At 40.1% G+C, this 18,649-nt stretch overlaps 2 protein-coding genes across 2 annotated transcripts in view; both read right to left on the bottom strand.

Annotated features, from left to right (window-relative positions):
- Positions 1-1,034: 1,034 nt before the first annotated feature.
- fam110a (family with sequence similarity 110 member A) lies at positions 1,035-8,574 on the bottom strand. Its single transcript, XM_041798356.1, has 2 exons — positions 8,487-8,574; positions 1,035-4,289 (listed from the first exon to the last, which is right to left on the bottom strand). Exon 2 carries the CDS (start codon positions 4,096-4,098, stop codon positions 2,863-2,865), a length of 1,236 nt encoding a protein of 411 aa, XP_041654290.1. The 5' UTR covers positions 4,099-4,289; positions 8,487-8,574; the 3' UTR covers positions 1,035-2,862.
- A 1,703-nt stretch (positions 8,575-10,277) lies between these two features.
- prickle3 (prickle homolog 3) overlaps positions 10,278-18,649 on the bottom strand; it is a 47,731-nt gene continuing 39,359 nt past the window's right edge. The window contains exons 8-11 of the mRNA XM_041798520.1: positions 16,216-16,545; positions 15,844-16,137; positions 15,365-15,748; positions 10,278-12,781 (exon numbers count right to left, since the gene is read on the bottom strand). Coding sequence (XP_041654454.1) covers positions 12,345-12,781; positions 15,365-15,748; positions 15,844-16,137; positions 16,216-16,545 — 1,445 coding nt within the window. The 3' untranslated portion in view covers positions 10,278-12,344. The remainder of the gene's footprint in view (positions 12,782-15,364; positions 15,749-15,843; positions 16,138-16,215; positions 16,546-18,649) is intronic.

Below are 18,649 nucleotides of genomic sequence, written 5' to 3'. Positions count from 1 at the left end.
GATCAAGGCTCAGTGAAGAAATCCCTTTTCCATTCCTATTTACCTCTACAAGTCAACCCTGCAGAGCGATAAACATGAAAAGTCAATTTTATTTCCATTTGTTTTTTAATCAAGATGAGACCTGATCATAAAAATCAAATATTTAGCAATTGTTAAGGATTTAACTCTTCTAATGGCATTTTAAATGCAAAACCCCTGATGTTTGTAATGTGAAAACCACAAAAAATGTTAATTTTCTTATACTATGTCCAAATTGGATTTCCTTGAATGGGATTATCGCAGCTTTGAATATTGAGCAACAACTTTAATTTTTATCCATTATTATTTTCTTTCATTTTAAGATTTTGATAAATTGTTATATTTGGGGTGTAAGCAGCCAAACATGCCCATATACTAGCAATAAAAATATGCATTAAAAAATATCCAAAATCAAATATTGATTAATTCTTTTGAATTTAACCTTTTCAGTGCCAGGTTAAGGGAATTCTGAAATGTAAATCACTCAAGAAATTAAATATTTTTCATATACTATGTGTAAATAGGACTTCCTAAAGGGGATTATCAGTCTTAAACATGCTAATATTTATGCATTACTTTTGTAAATTTTAAGATTTGTAATAGAAATATTAGTAAGCCTATAGAAAACCAGGAAAAAGCATGCACCTTCCCCTCATGCCAAATATGTGAAAATGGGTGACGTTCCGTGATGAACAGGAAAAACTGCATACTTTAAGCAATGACTCCAGAATGAAAGCCTATTATCATAAAATGCATGTTATTTTTTCTTTTTTGCTGCAGTGGCTGGGGGAGCAAAGCTGTGGTTTTAATGGGTTTCAGTGGTGCATCTTGGTCACAAACACCCTCAGAGTCCAGAGCTCATCATAATGACCTGTTCCAGGTTCTGTTACTAAAACTGTCAAATACTAATGAAAAAGTACCCCCTAAAATGTATGTTATTAGCATTAACACTGTCAAAATAACATGAGAGAGAAAAAAATACCAGATAAAAATCTGCAAAACAGCCAAAACACCCACTGTGGGTTTATTAAAGTAGTGAAGAAGATTGTTGCATAATTCAAACTTTAATAGTGTCCTTTTAAAGGCTCAGACAGTGATCATGACCAGAGATGACGCTTTAGCATCCATCCCATTACGAGAGAAAAAGTCCAGAAAAAAAGTCATTAACAAAAAAAGTAAAGACTTCTCTCAAAGTAAAAATTGACCTTTCAATCTTTCATTAACACAAATTTACTCAAACTTTCAGCTTTAAAAAACAAAAACTAAAAATATTAAATCAAAATCAACAAAAAGGAAAGCAAAAGGAAGATGCCTGACAGACAAACTGCCTCTACTACACTGATCAGCCAGAACATTACATGACATCCTGTTCAATCTAATGCAATCCAATACAACAGCTCTACTATAAATGATGTTCAGTCTTTGCTGACACAGTCAGAAAGGTGATAAGTTCACTTTATATTCAACTGTACATTGTCGTGGGTGTTGGTAGTGTCCTAGAGTGTCTTAGAGATTTTTGGGGGCTTTTAATGCTCTTATTTTAGAGATGAGGATAGAGTCAGAAACAGGGACAAGACATGTGCACGTCACAACCACTGGGTCATCTGTGCCCTCTAGAGTGCTTTACATTGAAAGGTGTTTCCTCCTCTGATGTATAGCGATGGAGACGGCCAAATACTTGGAATCAATATAACATCCTATAGTACAGGGCCGCCCCCACCATGGCTTCAGTAGAAAAATAAAAAATAAAAAGCAGAACTATCACCTTTCTAGCCATGTCAACTAAGAGGAAAGACATAGAACGTTTGTAAAAGTATTACTTAGAAAGAAGTGTTGCATTGTTTTAGTATGATGGATCTCCATATACAGTAGCGTCTCGTCTTGGCCCTGCTCACTCTTAGTAATCTGGATTTTCATAGTGTGGCTATGGAAAACCACTGTGATATCCAACAAAACAACAATGCAGTGGTTCTCAACAGGTGGGTCAGGACACAAAAAATGGTCAGGGAGTTCTTTCCTGTGGGTCACAAAAAGATAAAAATGTTAAAGGCTACGTCCTAAGTGGACATAAGTTAAGTTCATGCATGTAACTTTTAGATTTTACTGTAATGTTGATTAATTTCACTATCTGTCTCAAGGTTTCCACTTATTTCGCTTTCCTTTCCTTTTATAACAAAGCAGGTTTTCCCCATAATGAGGCAATTCCTTGAGAAATAACCACATTTCCATACTGTCTCAGGAAAATAGAGTGAAATCAGATGCGTGTCCTTCAGTAATAACGTGCTTTGTAAATATATTTTGTTCCATTTAAGGTTCTAACTGCAACATTTTTCATTATATAAATCTGAGTGGTTGGGAAAAATGCTGGGTCGCCATTTCTCTTTTGGAGGTGGTGGTGGGTCCTGATGCCCGACCAGTTAAGAACCACTGCAGTAGAGGACACTGGGAAAATAGTGAACCTGGTTCTCAGTCTGTGGCTTTTGTCACCCATGTCAGACATCCCACAAGGGAAACTCCTAATGACTCCTAACCTCTGGCCACCATGTGGTCAGCAGTGTCCTGACATATTTTAGCACCAGCTCAGCTCACTTGGAACCTAGCCAGAGCTGAAACCTAAATCCTAGCAGGTATGATCCATAAGGAAAAATAAAAAGTCAGGAAAAGTTGAGCTGGTACCACACAGAGGAAAAGCATCATTAGATTGCATGAGTGGTAGTGATGTCATCATAACCTCACTTACTTCCAGCCTAGTTGCGCACTCACATCAGTCCATATGAAATTTTGACGTACAGAACTTTCACTTTTGTTTCAAGCTTATCTCAGACTATCTAACCACCTTGCATCCTATAAATCTGTGCTCTTGTTTAGGTTGTCCTTTGCATGTCGGAGTCCATACAGCCACTTAATCACTCTGGCATTTCTCTCAATAACAGAAACACCGTAAGGAATGCGAGCAGCAGCATTCCCATCCTCCTCTTCCTCCTCGTCGTCGTTGTTATCCTCTCTTCCAGAGCCAGCGACTTCAGACCCCGGAGCGCTCACGCTGCGGAAACGTGCGAGAGACACGATGTCAGAGCTCGACCCAGTCCACTCCTGCAGGTCTGCGGGGTCAAGACCACACAGGTTAAAAAAGCGCTCCAGCTCTGTGCCAGCTCGGGAGAAGCGGTCGCTCATGTCTGATTTGGAGCGGGTCAGAGAGGGGCGTTTACGGGAGCTGGAGGAGGACAGGCGTGTGATGCCAGGAGAAGTAGGAGGGATAAGAGGAAGGTTAAGGAAGGGTGAAGCAGGGGCAGGGGCTGCATCGGGAGTGGAGGCGAGGTGTTCAGGTTTGGACGGAGCGACGACAGGTTTTAGAGGAGTTGTTGTTCTGGGGTGGAAGAGGCGAAGGTGTGAGTTAGCCGGGCGGAGCGGAGACTGGGAGTGTAGAGGCTGAAGAGGCTGTCGGATGAACTGAGGTGGTCTGCAGGGCGTCCTCACAGGGCCAGCCTGAGGCATGACGTCCACTCTGCGTACCGTCCCTGAAGGGGGGGGGGGAAGAGCACAGGGTGCCTCAACTCTCGTAGGACCAGAAGCTTTTAGTCTCACTTTAGCTGGACTGGACCAATCAGGACGAGGAGGGGGACATGGTCTCTCTTTTTTCTGTGGCGCTCCTGCAGGAGTTGTTTGAGGAGAGCTTTCTGTACCATCAGGACTGTCCTCTGCTTTTGCACCGTCGTTCACACCACTGATGAGGTTACTCAGATGTGCCAAGTCCAGCTGGACTCCCTCCTGCTTCGCTTTTGTCGGCATTGTGGTCTTCCTAGTGGGCTGCAGAGCCGTGCGAGGGCTCAGTAGAGGTTTCCGGACTTCCGGAGGTCGCACAGGCTGCTGTTTGGAAAGAGCTACCTGACTTTTCACATATTTGGCCTTGTCTGCTTCCAGCCGCTCCACAGCACTCTGCTTCGGCCTCCCAGCTGCTGCTGGGAGCTGCCGGTAGAAGTCTGGACCCACAGGACCCTTTGGGCGCAGGCGTGGAGGTGTAGCAGCTATAACAGTCCTTGCAGGTTGTCTCAGTGGGTGCTGGAGAGTCTCTGAGGGCATTTTGTAAAACTTGGTCCTTTCTGTCCTTTTAAATCCTGGTCTCTTATAGTCTACCTTGACAGAAGTGTCCTCGTCTCAGCAGAAGTTGTAGAGTTATCCTGTTTTTGTGTCTCTGTGAAGCTGTTTTCTTAAAATGGGCTCCATTCCATTTTCAAAGAGATGACACCTCGGCTCATTCACATTTGGAATTCCTGTTGAGAGAGAAAAAGCATAAAATCTTAATTTACTGTAAAATCCACTGTATGAGACACACGTTTCATACTTATTTTACCATCTAAAAAAGGACACTGTGCTGTACATTTTGAGTCTAATATACCAGAATAAAATGCAGAGAGACCAGCAAGTGCAGCTGCTACCATCATCCACTGTAAAACACCTCACAAAGTTGAAAATTCTCTCCCAGTTATTGTGTATTGTAAATGGTCACTTTACTGCTTAAAATGTACTATGATATTTAGTGACACCGATCAGGCTGGCAGTGCCACTTTTTAACAGCTTTTCTCCCTCATTAAGTCATAAACCTGCATTTTAAGGAAATGCTAGTTCACTGTTCAGTAAATAACCCTTGTGGAGAGCCGGTTTGATTGAAAAACGCCTCTACTCCAGTTAAAATTGACTTAAGTACTATTAAACTGACCTGTCTTTAAATCTACTTAAATATCTAACTTAAAGTACCGTGTAGCTTTTTGTGATCTTCATATATGATCTTTCCAAAGACAACGAGAGAACAGATCTCCAACCAGGTTGTTCAGGTTAAGTCACACCTCTACAATAAAAGAAAATTACAGCAACATTGAAAACATTAATTAAACTTATACAAAGTTAAATTCCACACTTTTACAAGCGTCTCTATTAGTCCACACCACATACAGTAGTTAACTACACTGTTTAACTGTTAAATGTTTTTCAATATGACGGATGGGTCTCCTCAGGTAAGAAAAAGCTGAGAGTCAACCCCACAGAAAGGCAACGCAGGCTGATGAGGAATATGTACAATGCATCCCCTAAGTCAAGGGCAGGAAGTCGAACTCAGTGGATAACTTCACTCATGGTGCCAATGCGTCGTATTCATAAACAACAACAATTTGACAAATTCTCAGAAGGTGATTGGACAAACATTCCGTCACATTCAACACAGGCCAATCAGAGCGACATGGGAAGATGTCGTAGTCAGGCAGGTTGTAATTTAGCTCGACAGACAGGTGCTGCCATACTTTACAACAGTGGAGTTAGCTAGTGGATAAAACTCAAGCTGAGGCTGGTTGGGAGGAGTGCGAATATATCTTCAACACCATGAGGTTTTCAGTGTGGCGCTTTGCTCTTGTTTTAATAAAGAAATGCGGCCCAGTTCAGGTAAAACCGCTGCTATACTACGGCTACATCCAAGCCAAATGCTACACCAGTGGCAGCCTTTGCTATCAGCTTCCAGTAAAACCATACCTGTAGCTACCGCCTCATTCTCTTCAAATGACACTACCCGGTCTGGTCTCTTTTCAGCTCTGGCACAATTGTTTCAGACTGGAGCTTTGCTAGAAGGATTTGCCTGATGACAGACACAGACTCGGGCCAGTCCTTCTGCTTGGCAAGGTTTTTCTTTAAACCAGTCAAGTTAAATGATGAAATAAAGACTGGTGTGCTTTGGTTAGTGGAGGGGGCATGGTGTCAAATCCTGTTTCACCAAATGATGCCACCAGTGTAACATGTCAGCGCCCATCATGGAGTATTTTGGTTTCTCTTTATACAACAGATGAAAATGTAGACAAATCCATATAAATATGTAGTCAATGGCTTTGACATAAAACTGAAGCATACATGAGAACAACTCAGAGAAAAACAATAAACACAAGTAAGCTAAGTATCATAAGAACCCATCAGATCAGCCCCGAATATGAATAAAGGACAGAGATCATTAAAGAACAATTTAAACATTTACCTTCAAGCATCTCTTCTTCAGACTACTCAGACACAGACAACCAGTCTAAAAACTACACCCACAATCCCCCTCTTTCTTTAAAACTGCAGCCAATCAGCATCTTAGAGCTTTTCCTCGTCCTACAAGTTCATTGGCTGTGAACGGGTGACACATTCATATAATTATTCACTGCCATCCATCTCTCTGCAGACAAACACAAAAGTGACACTTCATTTCAGCCCGTAGACGGCCTTTTAAAGGAGTGTCACAAACTTTGTGAGCTTGAGTGAGGGGGGAGCGTGGAAGTGCATCAGGACAGCTGTCAACAAGCTATTGTCTGGAGGCGATACAGAGCAGATCACACACCAACAGCTGCTGTGGGAACAAAGCCTCCTCAGCTTTAAATTAAGCAGCCAGTTGTACGAGTTTGGGAGCGTTTTTCAAAGTAAAAGTCAGTTTTACAATTAAAGGCTGGAAGCTAGAAACCAGCCCTGTTTGTTTACAGATATCAGCGTTATGTTGAAGGTCGTGGTAATGAACATGACTTCAGAGACACTCTTATCAAAGCAACAAAACATGGATTTCATTCATTTATGCTGTAGCACAATATAGCTTTTTCAAAATGTAATCCCCTTTTGTATTAAAACAGAATTACCTTTTTATAAGTAATGCTAACAATGTGGATGGATGCACTAAATATTAGGAAAGTAATGTCAGACTTTTTAGCTAGGCCATGATCAGACAACTTTTGGGGAATTGTAGTGAATAACTGGGAAAAGAAAAATGGGGTAAAAAGTGACAAGAGAATCAAATAAATTGGTTAAAAGTGGCAGAAAGGGCAAAAATGGGTTAAGATGGCAAAAAAAAGTGGCAAAAAAAACAATGCAAAAATCGGTGAAAAGTGGAGGGATGGGTTAAAAGTTGCATATATGGTCAAAAAGTGGCATAAAAGGGATCAACGTGATAAAAAATGGCTTAAAAAGTGGCAAAGATTTGACAAAAAGTGGCAAGAAATGAGCAGAACGTGATAGACATGTGCGATAAAGTAGCAGAAATGGGTTAGATGCAGCAAAAACTAGCAAAAATTGACAAAAAGTGAAAAACAGCTGCTAAAAATGGTGCTGATATGGTCAAAAACTGGCAAAAGTGGTTAAAAAAGACAGAAATTGTTGAAAAAGGGCAAAAATTCGATAGAAGAGGCAACAAGTTTTAAAAAAAGTGGCAGAAAATTATGGCTGAAGTTGGCAAAATTTGCATTGTTGTAGAAATGAGTGAAAAGTGGCAAAAAACAGGCAAACATTTTGCGAAATTGGGCAAAAACTGGTAAAAAAGTGGCAGAGCTGGGTGAAAACGGCATAAATGGGCAAAAGTGGCAAAAATTGAGGGGAAAAAACAGCAAAAAATTGGTTCAAAGTGGCAAAAAGATGGGCCGTTAATTGATGAAAATAAAGTGATGAATGTGTTCAAGAAGTAACACAAATAAATCATTAGCCGAGATACTAGCACTAATGCTACTGATCCAACACACTCCAACACACAAACATTGATATTTGACTTTTTTTGGGGGGGGGGGCTAATTTTGTGGTGGCCTGAGAGTAAAGTACTTTTGTTTTTATTTTAGTACAGCAGTCTTCTTCTACCTTTGACCATGATAACCACAGAGGCATTCTGCTGAAAGTTACCAGTTAGACATGGTCACTTTTTATACCGTAACACCGACCTGTGAATTTGAAATGATCACAGGTCGTATTCGTAAGGAATACAACTGAACTATCTCAAACTCTTTGGTATTTTCTGATACTATCACGCATTACAAGATTGTATCGTTTTAAAAACACGTGATATCTTTGTATGGAGGTACAACCGTACCAGATGCTCTGGACTTCTTCTTGCCCTGTCGTGATTTGGAAACTGATACTGGCATAGTTCGGTTTTTATTTGCATCGTATCAAAATCAAAAATCTTACATCATGACAACTGCACTCTTGAGACATTGTGTGTTTGAACAGTGTGCATCTGCCGGTCACATTCTCCACATATTTGCCATTCCAGTCCGAGCCAGGCCAAGGCTCTCTGCTGGTGGAGGTGTTAAAAACTTTGTGTACCTTCTCCTTTAAAGTCTGAAGAGGCTAAGTGTTCCTAACGGCAATGAGCACGGTGATATATAAGTCATTATAGGAGCAGCAGGCCGAAGAGGAATGTCAAGAGGAGGGTCAGGCACACAAAAATAGAGCCTCTAATTTGGTGTTTCTGAGTCAAGTGCCAGCATGTCCTGCAGATAGAAGTAAATGACAAACATGGCAGCAGGAAGAGACAGAAACAAAAGACGCAGGTAAACAGCAGAAAACAGCCCTCATGCATTCAAGGCCTACTCATAAGTCATGCCCTGACAAGCCCAGGCCTGCTTATATGAGGGTGTGGGTTTAATATTAAGGCCATACAGTGTTTCCTTCAAGCATTTATTGAGAAAACTCACCTGAACTGTTCCCGCAAACCTCCGAAGTCTCTCTTTGGTCCCTTAATTTTAGTCCACAAACCCACTGTGCTGTCCCTGCTGAGGAGTATGCATGTGAATGTGAAGACAAACCTGTTTGACAACTCATGTGTGCTCCTCTTGGCCCCGCCTCCTTCCTCCTGATTGGTTCAACCGCTGTCCTACAAGGATGTTAACTGTCTTCTCTCCGTGACGTCAGCATGCTATTGTTTTATATTACTAGTATGACGCTGGGTGGTAAGCACCTTGTGTCTGCTGGCTGATCTGACCACAGAATTGGCTGGTCCCCTGAAAAGCCCAGAGAATGAGACCTCCCCAGTAATGTATTAATGATAGTAATGCATTTGCGTTGGATCAGCAGTTCTGGTGCTACAGTTACTTCATTTTGGAGCCAAAAAGTTTGCCAAGCTGTTATTGGATGCTGATGTTGAAATTATTTGCCCCTCTTCACCCTCTTTTCACTGCTGTTGTGAAAATTAATTCCCCTGTCTACTGCTTTGTTTTTGTTTCATTTTTGCAGTATTTTGCCACTTTTAACCCATTTTCAGTACTTTTGCTCCTAACTGCCTCTTATAAAGCACTTTTGCCACTTTTTAACCAATTTTCACCTCTCTATTAGGACATTTTTACAGCATTTTTGCCACTCTTAACCCATTCTTCACACTTTTTTTGCTCCTTCTTGACCATTTTAACCCCTTTTTATGAATTTTATTTGCGTCCCCCCGCCCCATATTTGTCCCCTTTTACCCATTTTTGGTACTTTTCGCCCATGTTGCCACTATTTAACCTTTTTTCACTGGTTTGTCGGGACATTTTGAAATTTTTTTACCCATTTTTAAACCCATTCCTGCCGCTTTTCCCCCTACTTTTCACTTCTCAACTCCTTTTCACTACTTTATCTGGCCAGTCTGGCAGTATTTTTGCAACCTGTAACCATTTTTTTGTACTTATGGCTCCCTTTTCCCTCTTTCAATCCACTTTTGCCACTGTTTAACTAATTTTCACTATATCACCCAGCCATTTTTGCAACATTTTTGCCACTTAACCCTTTTTCACTACTTCATCTGGCCATTTTTGCAGCATTTTTGCCACCCCTTAACCCATTTTTGGTACTTTTGGCCCCTTATTCCGTATTTTAAACCATTTGTGCCACTTTTTGCCCATTTTGTCACTTTTTTATACATTTTCACTACTTTTACCGACCATTTTTGCAAGACCTTTTCCATTTTTAACCCATTTTTTTTGCCAGTCTCTCACTCTAATCCTCTCATTTTTTGCCACCCCTTCACCATGCAAGCCTCTTTCAAGCAATTTTTGTAATAATTTTTTCATTGAGCTGTTTCAGTTACTTGTATTTTGTTTTCTGGCATCTTTACACTGTAGCTCTGAAGTCTGACATTACTTCCAAATTGTTTAGTTGATGAGCCTACCAAAAAAGGTAATTCTATTTTAAGAAAGAGGGTTTACACTTTGAATAAAAGCCGTTGTACTACAGCATAAATTAAAAAAAAATCTTTTTTTTGCTTTGACAAGTGCTACTATTCCAGTCATTTATAAAATAACTTTATCCCCCCCCCCCCATGGGCCTCCTTGTTTGCTGTTATCATAAATCACTTGCACTTTGAATACTGGCACACTTTAAGCTGTTCAAAGGTCCATGCTGGGAGTGTAAGGAGTGGAATAAATACACAAGAAAGACAAACAATTAAGACACGTTTAATAGTACAATAAAACTTTGTTGCACTATCAAGAGAAACAGAAACAGCTGCTATAATTGCTTCCTGTATCCAGCAGTATGACAGTAAGAAAAGCACCCTTCACCAAATATATAAAAATAGATCAATAGACAAACAGTAGTTTTTGCTGTTTGAAGACATATGCCCACACATTTTGCAATATTGTTTTGTACTTTACAAAAAAAAAAAAAGAGAAACACAACAGACTCTCTTCTATTTTTTGTCTTTTTAAAGATATAAAACAACCATTAGTTGCTAAAAACATCATATTACATATTTGGCCATGTAGTGTCCATAACGTAATATTACACAGCAGTATATAAATTGCACGTAAGAGCACAGAAATGTGGTTTCAGTAGAGTTTTAATAATAGTCCTAAAAGAGCTCCTCATAGCTTCTTAAATTTGCTACTGTAAGTTTGCATATGGAAATCATGTTTGAAGATAAAAACAGTAAAATTTTAGAGCTGTTTGTGTTCTCACTCTTGCATAAACACTCACTAAACACTGTATTAGGCCTACCTGTTCAACTGCTCACTCATGCAAATATCTTATCAGCCAATCACATGGCAGTAACCAGTGCATGTAGGCATGCAGACATGGGCTTAACTGCAATACACCCACTCCACCTACTGTACTCCACTCAGTTCTAAGGGGTGTCCAATTTTTTGGGGATGGGGAAGAGTAAAGTGCAAGGGGTTCATGGCCCTTTAGATGGCAATAATCTGGACTTCGACTCCAAACTAGGCCTGAATGATACTGGAAAAACTGGCATATGCAGTACTGTGCAGAACTTTAAGGCCAATGTCTCAAAATATCTTGTGGGGTGCGTGGCTCCGTCTGTCGAAATTAGATTTGCATATACTTTTACAATCATGATCAGGCAAATATTTGCTGGTTTCTATATAGATGTGGCCATAGTGTTTAAGAGCAGGTAGACAAGGTGCTGCTGATAGCAGGAATACACTCTCAAAAGATTGCCTCATGTAAATGAGCGTCTGCCTTGAGCATTTTTACATGTAGGCCATACAGACATTTTGTGCAGGATTCAGCCCTCAGACTGCTGATGGTGACAACAGACAAACATCACTTATAGCTAAATTAATCTTTTAACAGGAGCTTCCTGGTTTTCTGGCCCTTTTCTTCTGGATGTTTTAGAAGATATAGCTCTATCTTTGAGCTAATGTTTTATGTTTCATTGATATCTTTGCTTTATAACTGATGTTTTAATTGTGACCTGCCAAGGGACTGCAGATGTAAATTAGCTTTAAGCTAACTCTGGTACAATGCATCAAATGGCAACATTTATGTTTATTATTGTACATGGTCCCTTTACAAATAAAGAAATACATAAAAAAATATATATCCTATAAAATTTTAGGTAAGTTTATGGCAATGATAGTCATAGTTTTGTCTTCCATTTGTTGTTTTGTTGTTTCTCTTGTCCGTCTTTCTGCATCCCTCTCTTCCTGCTTCATTACCACTGTGTTGAGGATTATAGCCTCTGTATATGAGCATTCGCTCAACTGAGCAAAACTGGTACCCAGTAGAGTTAACAGAGTCAGAACCCAGTCATCTAAATTATCTCTCTTCCCCATTGTGATGCTTGGTTTTGAACTTAAGCAAATCATCTTGACCATGCCTATATACCTATATGCATTGGTTGCGATGATTATATTGTGACTGGCAATCAGATGAACAGGTGTACCTAATAAAATGCTCAGTGAGTGTAATGATCAAAGGTAAAAGTCAGTAAAGTTTCAGCGCTGTTTGTGTTCACACTTTCATACACATAAGCCAAACATGACCAATAATCACTCCACATTCGTCACATAATTCTGTCATTATTTTCTTTGTGTAACATTTCAAAGTAACACAAGCATCAGCACCGTACAGGTCGAGCAGTGACTCCTCTGAGGTTTATTGTGCTTCTCTTTGCTGGTCGAACAGCTGTGGTTCCCCTCTTTGAGTCTTCATGTGTGTCTGATTCATCACATCATAAAACTGATAAACAGCTTCAACATGAGTCATGAGGGTCAATAGCTCCTTTTGTGCACCATCTCTAAAAAAAACATCCTGCTGTTTAGTGATGTTTATGTTCAGTATTAGGAGATAGCACAGTTTTTATCTTTGTCCTTTGCCCCCAGGCTGTGGGCTCGTCTCCTCCTGAAGCTTCCTCTCAACCCCGAGTCTCTCTGCACCTCCTTCTCCTCTGCTCTCCCCTCCTCCGGTTGCTTTCGCAGCTGCGGCGGCAGAGGGATGGGCTGTCCGAGGAAGAAGCCCTCCTCCTCTGAGTCTGAGGATGAGGAGCAGGTGGAGCAGGACTCTCCATGTTTGTACTGGCCAGGCTGGAGGGTCAGAGAGGCGGAGCACCGGTTGTCTCTCTCTTTCTCGCCTCTCCACTCGAGCGTCTCGAGCCGAGGCCTGTCGGGCCGTGAGCGATGGGGGCGCCTCTCTGCTCCGGGGTGGAGTGACGGGTCTGAGGGGACACGGCAGCGGCTCCAGCCTCGCCGTAGACTCCTCTGGTGGTAGGAGGATCCATCTATGTGAAAATGCAAATAATCATTATTTCACAGGTTTACAGTCAGAAAAGATAAAAATCTCTCTAAGGGCCTGTTAAAAAAAAATCTAAAAATATTAAATTATGGTTTGTAGATAAACAAGAGGATGCCTCAAAGTGAGCCAGCGATGCACACCTGCAGCTATGAAACAGGAGTGCACTTCTGTGAAGGATTAGGAAGATTACTGTCAGAAGTGCTCAATGTGACAGAAAAACTGTCTTTGATCATAAAGCTTAATTTTTTTTCTCCAGTTGTTTTGTGCGTATGCTCACTTTAGCTCTGCAGAGCTTATCATCATGCATTAACTGAATATTTCTAACATGTAAAAGATATCATGATGAGAAGTAACAAGGAGACTTTTAGGGACAAAATCCATGCTTTTACCTATGTGTAGTGAAAGTAAGAGCAAACAATAATGCCAAGTATCAGCATCACATTTGGTTTTTCTTTACGTCTCTTTTTCTGTTACATTCTTTCTGTTTTCTGAGCTTTCCACCTTTTAAAAATGACTCAAATGAAAATGAAAAAAGCACTAATTCTTAAAAGAATGATAGACAAGCCAGCTGTTTCTTTCAGGATGTTTACAAGCCAGTTAAGTTATGGCTCTATCAGGGCATATAATTTGGCAACTGTCCATGCTCCAGTATACAGACACCAGAGGAGAGATGATTTATTGACAGAAGGATGTCAGATGGGCCATGACATACCCCCCATTCAGCTAGTTACTGTATTTCCTTTTCCCTCTCAGCCTATCCCTTCACATACCGAATAACTGATAAACAAGCTGTAAACATCAGTTGTAAAAGTTTAACTCGCCATGTTGATACCATTGTCTTCTTTTCTTCTTGACTTTCATTTATGCATTTATGGCATTTGACTTGTGGGTCAAAGCTTGGCACGGGAACTGTGGAGCATGTGCAAAACAACTTGGCCAGGTTTGGGAGGATTGAGGAGTGCAGATGCAGAGTAATTCAACATCCAATCAGATTATCTAGGCCTCTTAGTCCAACATGTTTACATGTATTTTAAAAGACACTGAAATCATCAATGCAAGCAGGGGATATGCAGAAAATCTGACATTGAATTCAAAACCTGTCAAGAGCTTTTTCAAGACCTTCTTCATATGCTTTAAGATCCTTTTGGATCTTAAATTTATAACCCATTACATTAACGACAGTTATGTCTCTTTTTGAGCTGATAGTGAGACAAAAATGTGACTCCAATGCAACAGGTTAACAGAAAGTCAGAGGAGAATCCTTCACAGATTGCAACCCCATCCCTCACTACTTTCACCCTTAGATTTCCCCCCTCTGTGTAAAGTGTAAGAAAGAGGTTGGCTCTTACATTCATTGCATCGGGAGCTTTCCTGTGGTATTTCATTTTTTGGGAAAAGGTCTCACAGAAGTTTTATCTCATTTTGGGTAAGACTATACAGATAGAGCTGAGTTTGTTTGTTCTAAATATTACAAGTGAGAAACTCTCTTGGACAAATCTCCACCAAAAATGTTTGACCAAGCTTACTCGCTTAGCAAAATGTCTTTTTTGTTATCAAACCCAGACCACAAAGACCACACACCATAATACAGAAAGGATGCTGTTATGTTAACTGGCCTTTCAGAACCCCTAAGTCTCTCTACTGTGTATCTTATTTTAATGTTACTCTATTTTGTCTCACTGACTTGCCTTGTTTTGCCTGATATTGCCCTTCCTACAGTGTGTGCTCAGTGAACTACATTTAACATAATCTCTGTGATGTACTAGTAGAAATGTCCATGTGTGGCCTCCTGCACTCATACATCATATTTGTTACAGGGGTATTTTGATTATCTCTGTTGTATTTTGGCTGTTGTGTCTAATCCCATTTGGTTTGTACCTTACTCATTCAAGTACTTGCTGTTTGATTTTCTTTGCTTTCTTCTTAAATGTTCAACAATTCAATAAAACATGTTAAAATGTGACTCCAGACACTTTGCAGAAAACTGATGTATCCATCATTTACATGCACACATCACTCAATCACAAATAGGTCACTTGCTAGCATGAGTCGAAGTGAAGCCTTGATTTATCGACTTTCTAAGACACCACGGATACCCTGGTGAGTGAACAATTGTCCTGAATTTGGAGACGAGGCAGTCCACCAATATGACCTGAGACGTGCTGTAACTCTGCCAGAGGATGGACAAATCCCCCTCAGATCCACCCCTAAATGAAGTCTGATTTACCTGATCTTAAAGCTCAGTTTCTCATTTGGTGGGTTGGAAAATATGGGTAGCAAAATGGGTTGCAAATGTGTACCTGTACGAATAAATTCTGGCAAAAAGTGTATTTGGGTTGCTTTTTATGAGATCCTGACATATTTATCTTGCTATCTAGGGACAACAAAGTTGGTTTTCACATAATAACGTGCAATCTTTTGTTACCTTCATAAAACAACCACTGGATTTAAGCATCTTTGATAAGTATTTGGACTGTTTACACCTGTACTCAAGGCTGTCCACCTGTGAACAGCTCACTCAGGATGAATGTTAAAACCAGGTTTAAGCAAGTACTGAGTCTTTCCTTACCCAGCAGATCCATCTGAGGTGGGATGCCTTTCCGAAGATTTAGCCTGCTTCCGAAACCTTCCTCCATCTCGTCCTCGTCCTGCTGGTTTTCCCCTCCTTCCTGATGCTCCTCCTCGTTCTCATCTTCATCCTCATCCACAGAGTAGCTGCTGCTGATTGGCTCTCTGAAGCTGACCCTGGCTGTGCTGCTGCGAGTCAGCGGGGGCGGGGAGTCTGAGGGCTGAACCTCTGGTTGGGGGAGGACTGGTGGCGGCAACTCAGGGGGTAACAAGTCTTTGGATTTAATAGGAAGAGGAGGAGGGAGGATGGAGGGGTTGGGCGGGAGGGGAGGGGAGTCTGGTGAAGTGAGGTGGTTTGCGTGTGAGTCTATCTGAGGAGGAAACACTGTGGAGAGAAAAATCAAGAGGAATATTTCATCGACACAAAGATGGTGTAACTGTGACTTTAAGTGCATAAAGTGTATGACAACTTGGCGATACCTTGCATAACTTGATTTGTCTTCTCCACCCAGTTCCTGCAGTCTTTAGCAGCAGAGGTTCCTCTTGAACTAAGACCAGTCAGTCCAGCATTTCCATTGAGCTGTGTCTGAAACTGAAGACCAGCAGCAGGAGGTTTGATGTCTGCTGGAAGTAAACTGTAGTGAGGAAGGTCACTGGGCCAAGATGGACCTAATCCATTCCCTAAATGAATGTGGGGAAGAGGGGAGTAGGATCCTCTTGGGTGACCGCTGGGTGAAGGAGCTCCGTTTTGAACTGGAGCGGTGCAGTGAACACCTGAGAGAAAGATACATGTGTTTAATATGAGTTTAAACTAGTAATCACCTGAATTTAACTCTAATGTATCACAGTCACCTCTGTTTTCCACTGCAGTGCGAGTGTAGTCTTTTGCAGGAGGATTGTTGCCCTCTAGTGGCTGCAGTGGCGAACCACACTGTGTCTGCTCCAGTTTCTCTGCCGACCCACCCCGTCTGTGCTGAGATGACCTGCTGTGCAGCGCAGAGTCACAAGAGTCTGAATTGTTGGGGTCTTCTCCCAGCGAGCAGGGTCTGGAGCAGTAAATAAGCCCGGCCCGAGGGAGGAACGGACGCCCAAGCAGAGGGAGCCGACAGCGGGCGCAGCAGAAACACGCCTCCACAGCGTGCCAGTGCTGACCCTCATAGGTCATCTGACCCTGATCGATACCTGAGAGGAAACAAAGTCACAGCTGTAATTTAAAATGTGTCAGCTGAACATGTATTTCTCCTTAAATTCCTTATTTAGAGGATGTTTGAGACAGACAAATAGCTGTGCAACTACAGAGAGCAAGCAGGGCCAAATGGAGCATTTCTTCTTGAAAACCTTTTTGGTCTTAAAATCACAATTTTTCTGCTGAATAACTACATTCATTCGTCTATGAATAAAGAGGTTGAGTTGCTTCTCAACAGCAGAATTTAAACATTTATTTCTGTTGTTTAAGTTCTGCATTTCTGATTGTCTCAGATATAATTAAACTCATCATACTTGAGAAGAGTTTAGTTAGACATCCATAACTTTGATTCCTGCTGCTGGGATGAATACAAATTAAATAATACAGAGGAAGATGGTCAGATTATATTTTGTTTTTAAGTTTTACTGACCCGTCTTGCTCCAGAGCTTGGAGGGGGAGTAGGTTTTATAGACAGACCTGAGAGGAATCTACATAAAATGAGCTCACTCTAACTTTCTAAAGGTTATTCATCTACTTTTCTTTATTTAAAGAAGGCTGATGATGTATTCATAAAGTCATTTTAGCGTTATGTTTAATGTGTGCTGCTCTGGTCTAAATATAATCTGACAACATTCAGTTGAGATTCGTGCTCAGAGATTTAAAGGAATGTTACAGGAATCTTACAAAGTCTAAACTGAGAAGATTAGTGAAGTAACAGTCACCTAACTGGACACTAGACCTAAAAACAACTTGGACATTTGGAAGAGGGTTTGTTGGTTAACTGCTAATTTTAAAAAGTTTATACATAATTCATTTTTGAAAAAGAATTTTAACTGTACTCCCCATCTAGTATTTATGAACTGTATTTCAGTTAATAATTTAACTCTCACCTTAAAATAGTTGATGAAATATATAAAAAAAACCTTGTATCTGCTAGGATGTGCAAGTATTTTTGAATTCATTTACCATCAGCTATTTGGGGCACCCATCTAGAGGCTGATAGATAATAGATAATGAACTTTCAATAAATGTTTTATAAGAGTGCTGAATAGGTAACTAATTAAAAGGTTATTTAAAGAGGTAGTTCAGATGCTCATATGTGAAAGCACAGGCGGCTGATTGCAAACCATCATGTTTCTTTCTTTATTATTATTCCTCTTCAGACAGTTTTTGTTGTGCGACTCCACCTGCTGCATTGAGAAAACTCGGGACATTGCATAACACCACAAGCAGCAAATAAGAAATAGTGGGCTTTGACTTTTGTGTACAAAAACATTACAATGGCAATGCTTTCACCAAAAATAGTGAAAACAACCTCAAAAAATGTATGGGAAAGCATTAAAATAAAGGTCAAACACACCCCTCTTCTGAAGCCTAAAACAGAAGGATAATTTACACTAATCTCTTCAGTAGACTGAATTTTCTTAAAAAAAAAATAAAGCCCCAATCATTCAAAGTAATTTCCTTTTGCTTAACTAGACTGGATTTTCTTAAAAAAAAAAAAGCTTCAATTATTAAATTAAAGATTTTTTTGTAGCCTGAATTTCCAAAATAAAATCAACAATTTTGAAATAAATTATTTAATGATTGCCTACATAAACTGGATTTTCAATATTAAAGCCTCAATCATTGAAAGTATTTTTTATACTATTGCTTTACTCGGTAGGATTTTCAAAATAAAATTCTACATAGTTTCAGATTCAATTCTTTCAATCTCTTTAGAAGATTGGATTTTCAAAGTAAAGCCCCACATAAAAAAAATATTTATAACATTGACTAGATTTTCAAAATCAAAGCCTTGAGTATTTCAAATAAAATTCTTTTGAATTAATGAAGTAGACTGGATTTTCAATATAAAAGCCTATTTTTTTTATCATCTATCATCATCTATTTTTCACAATAAAGGCCTTAATTTCTTTTACATAATGTTTCTTAGCACAATCCAGTTAACTGGATTTTCAAAGTAAAGCCTAAATCATTTGAAATTTTTAAAGAATCGCTTTACTTGGCAGGATATTGAAAATAAAATTCTCCATGATTTCAGGTTAAATTCTTTAAATCTCTCTAGAAGGTTGGATTTCCAAAATAAAGGCCTATATT

This window comes from Cheilinus undulatus, linkage group 11, assembly GCF_018320785.1.
Source record: "Cheilinus undulatus linkage group 11, ASM1832078v1, whole genome shotgun sequence".
Lineage (NCBI taxonomy): Eukaryota > Metazoa > Chordata > Actinopteri > Labriformes > Labridae > Cheilinus > Cheilinus undulatus.
Note: the sequence above shows the minus strand (reverse complement) of the source record. Positions and strands in the feature narration are given on the sequence as shown.

Bases quoted from the DNA above. Each gene is read 5' to 3' on its own strand.
- fam110a (XM_041798356.1), bottom strand. From the start codon at position 4,098: ATGCCCTCAGAGACTCTCCAGCACCCACTGAGACAACCTGCAAGGACT.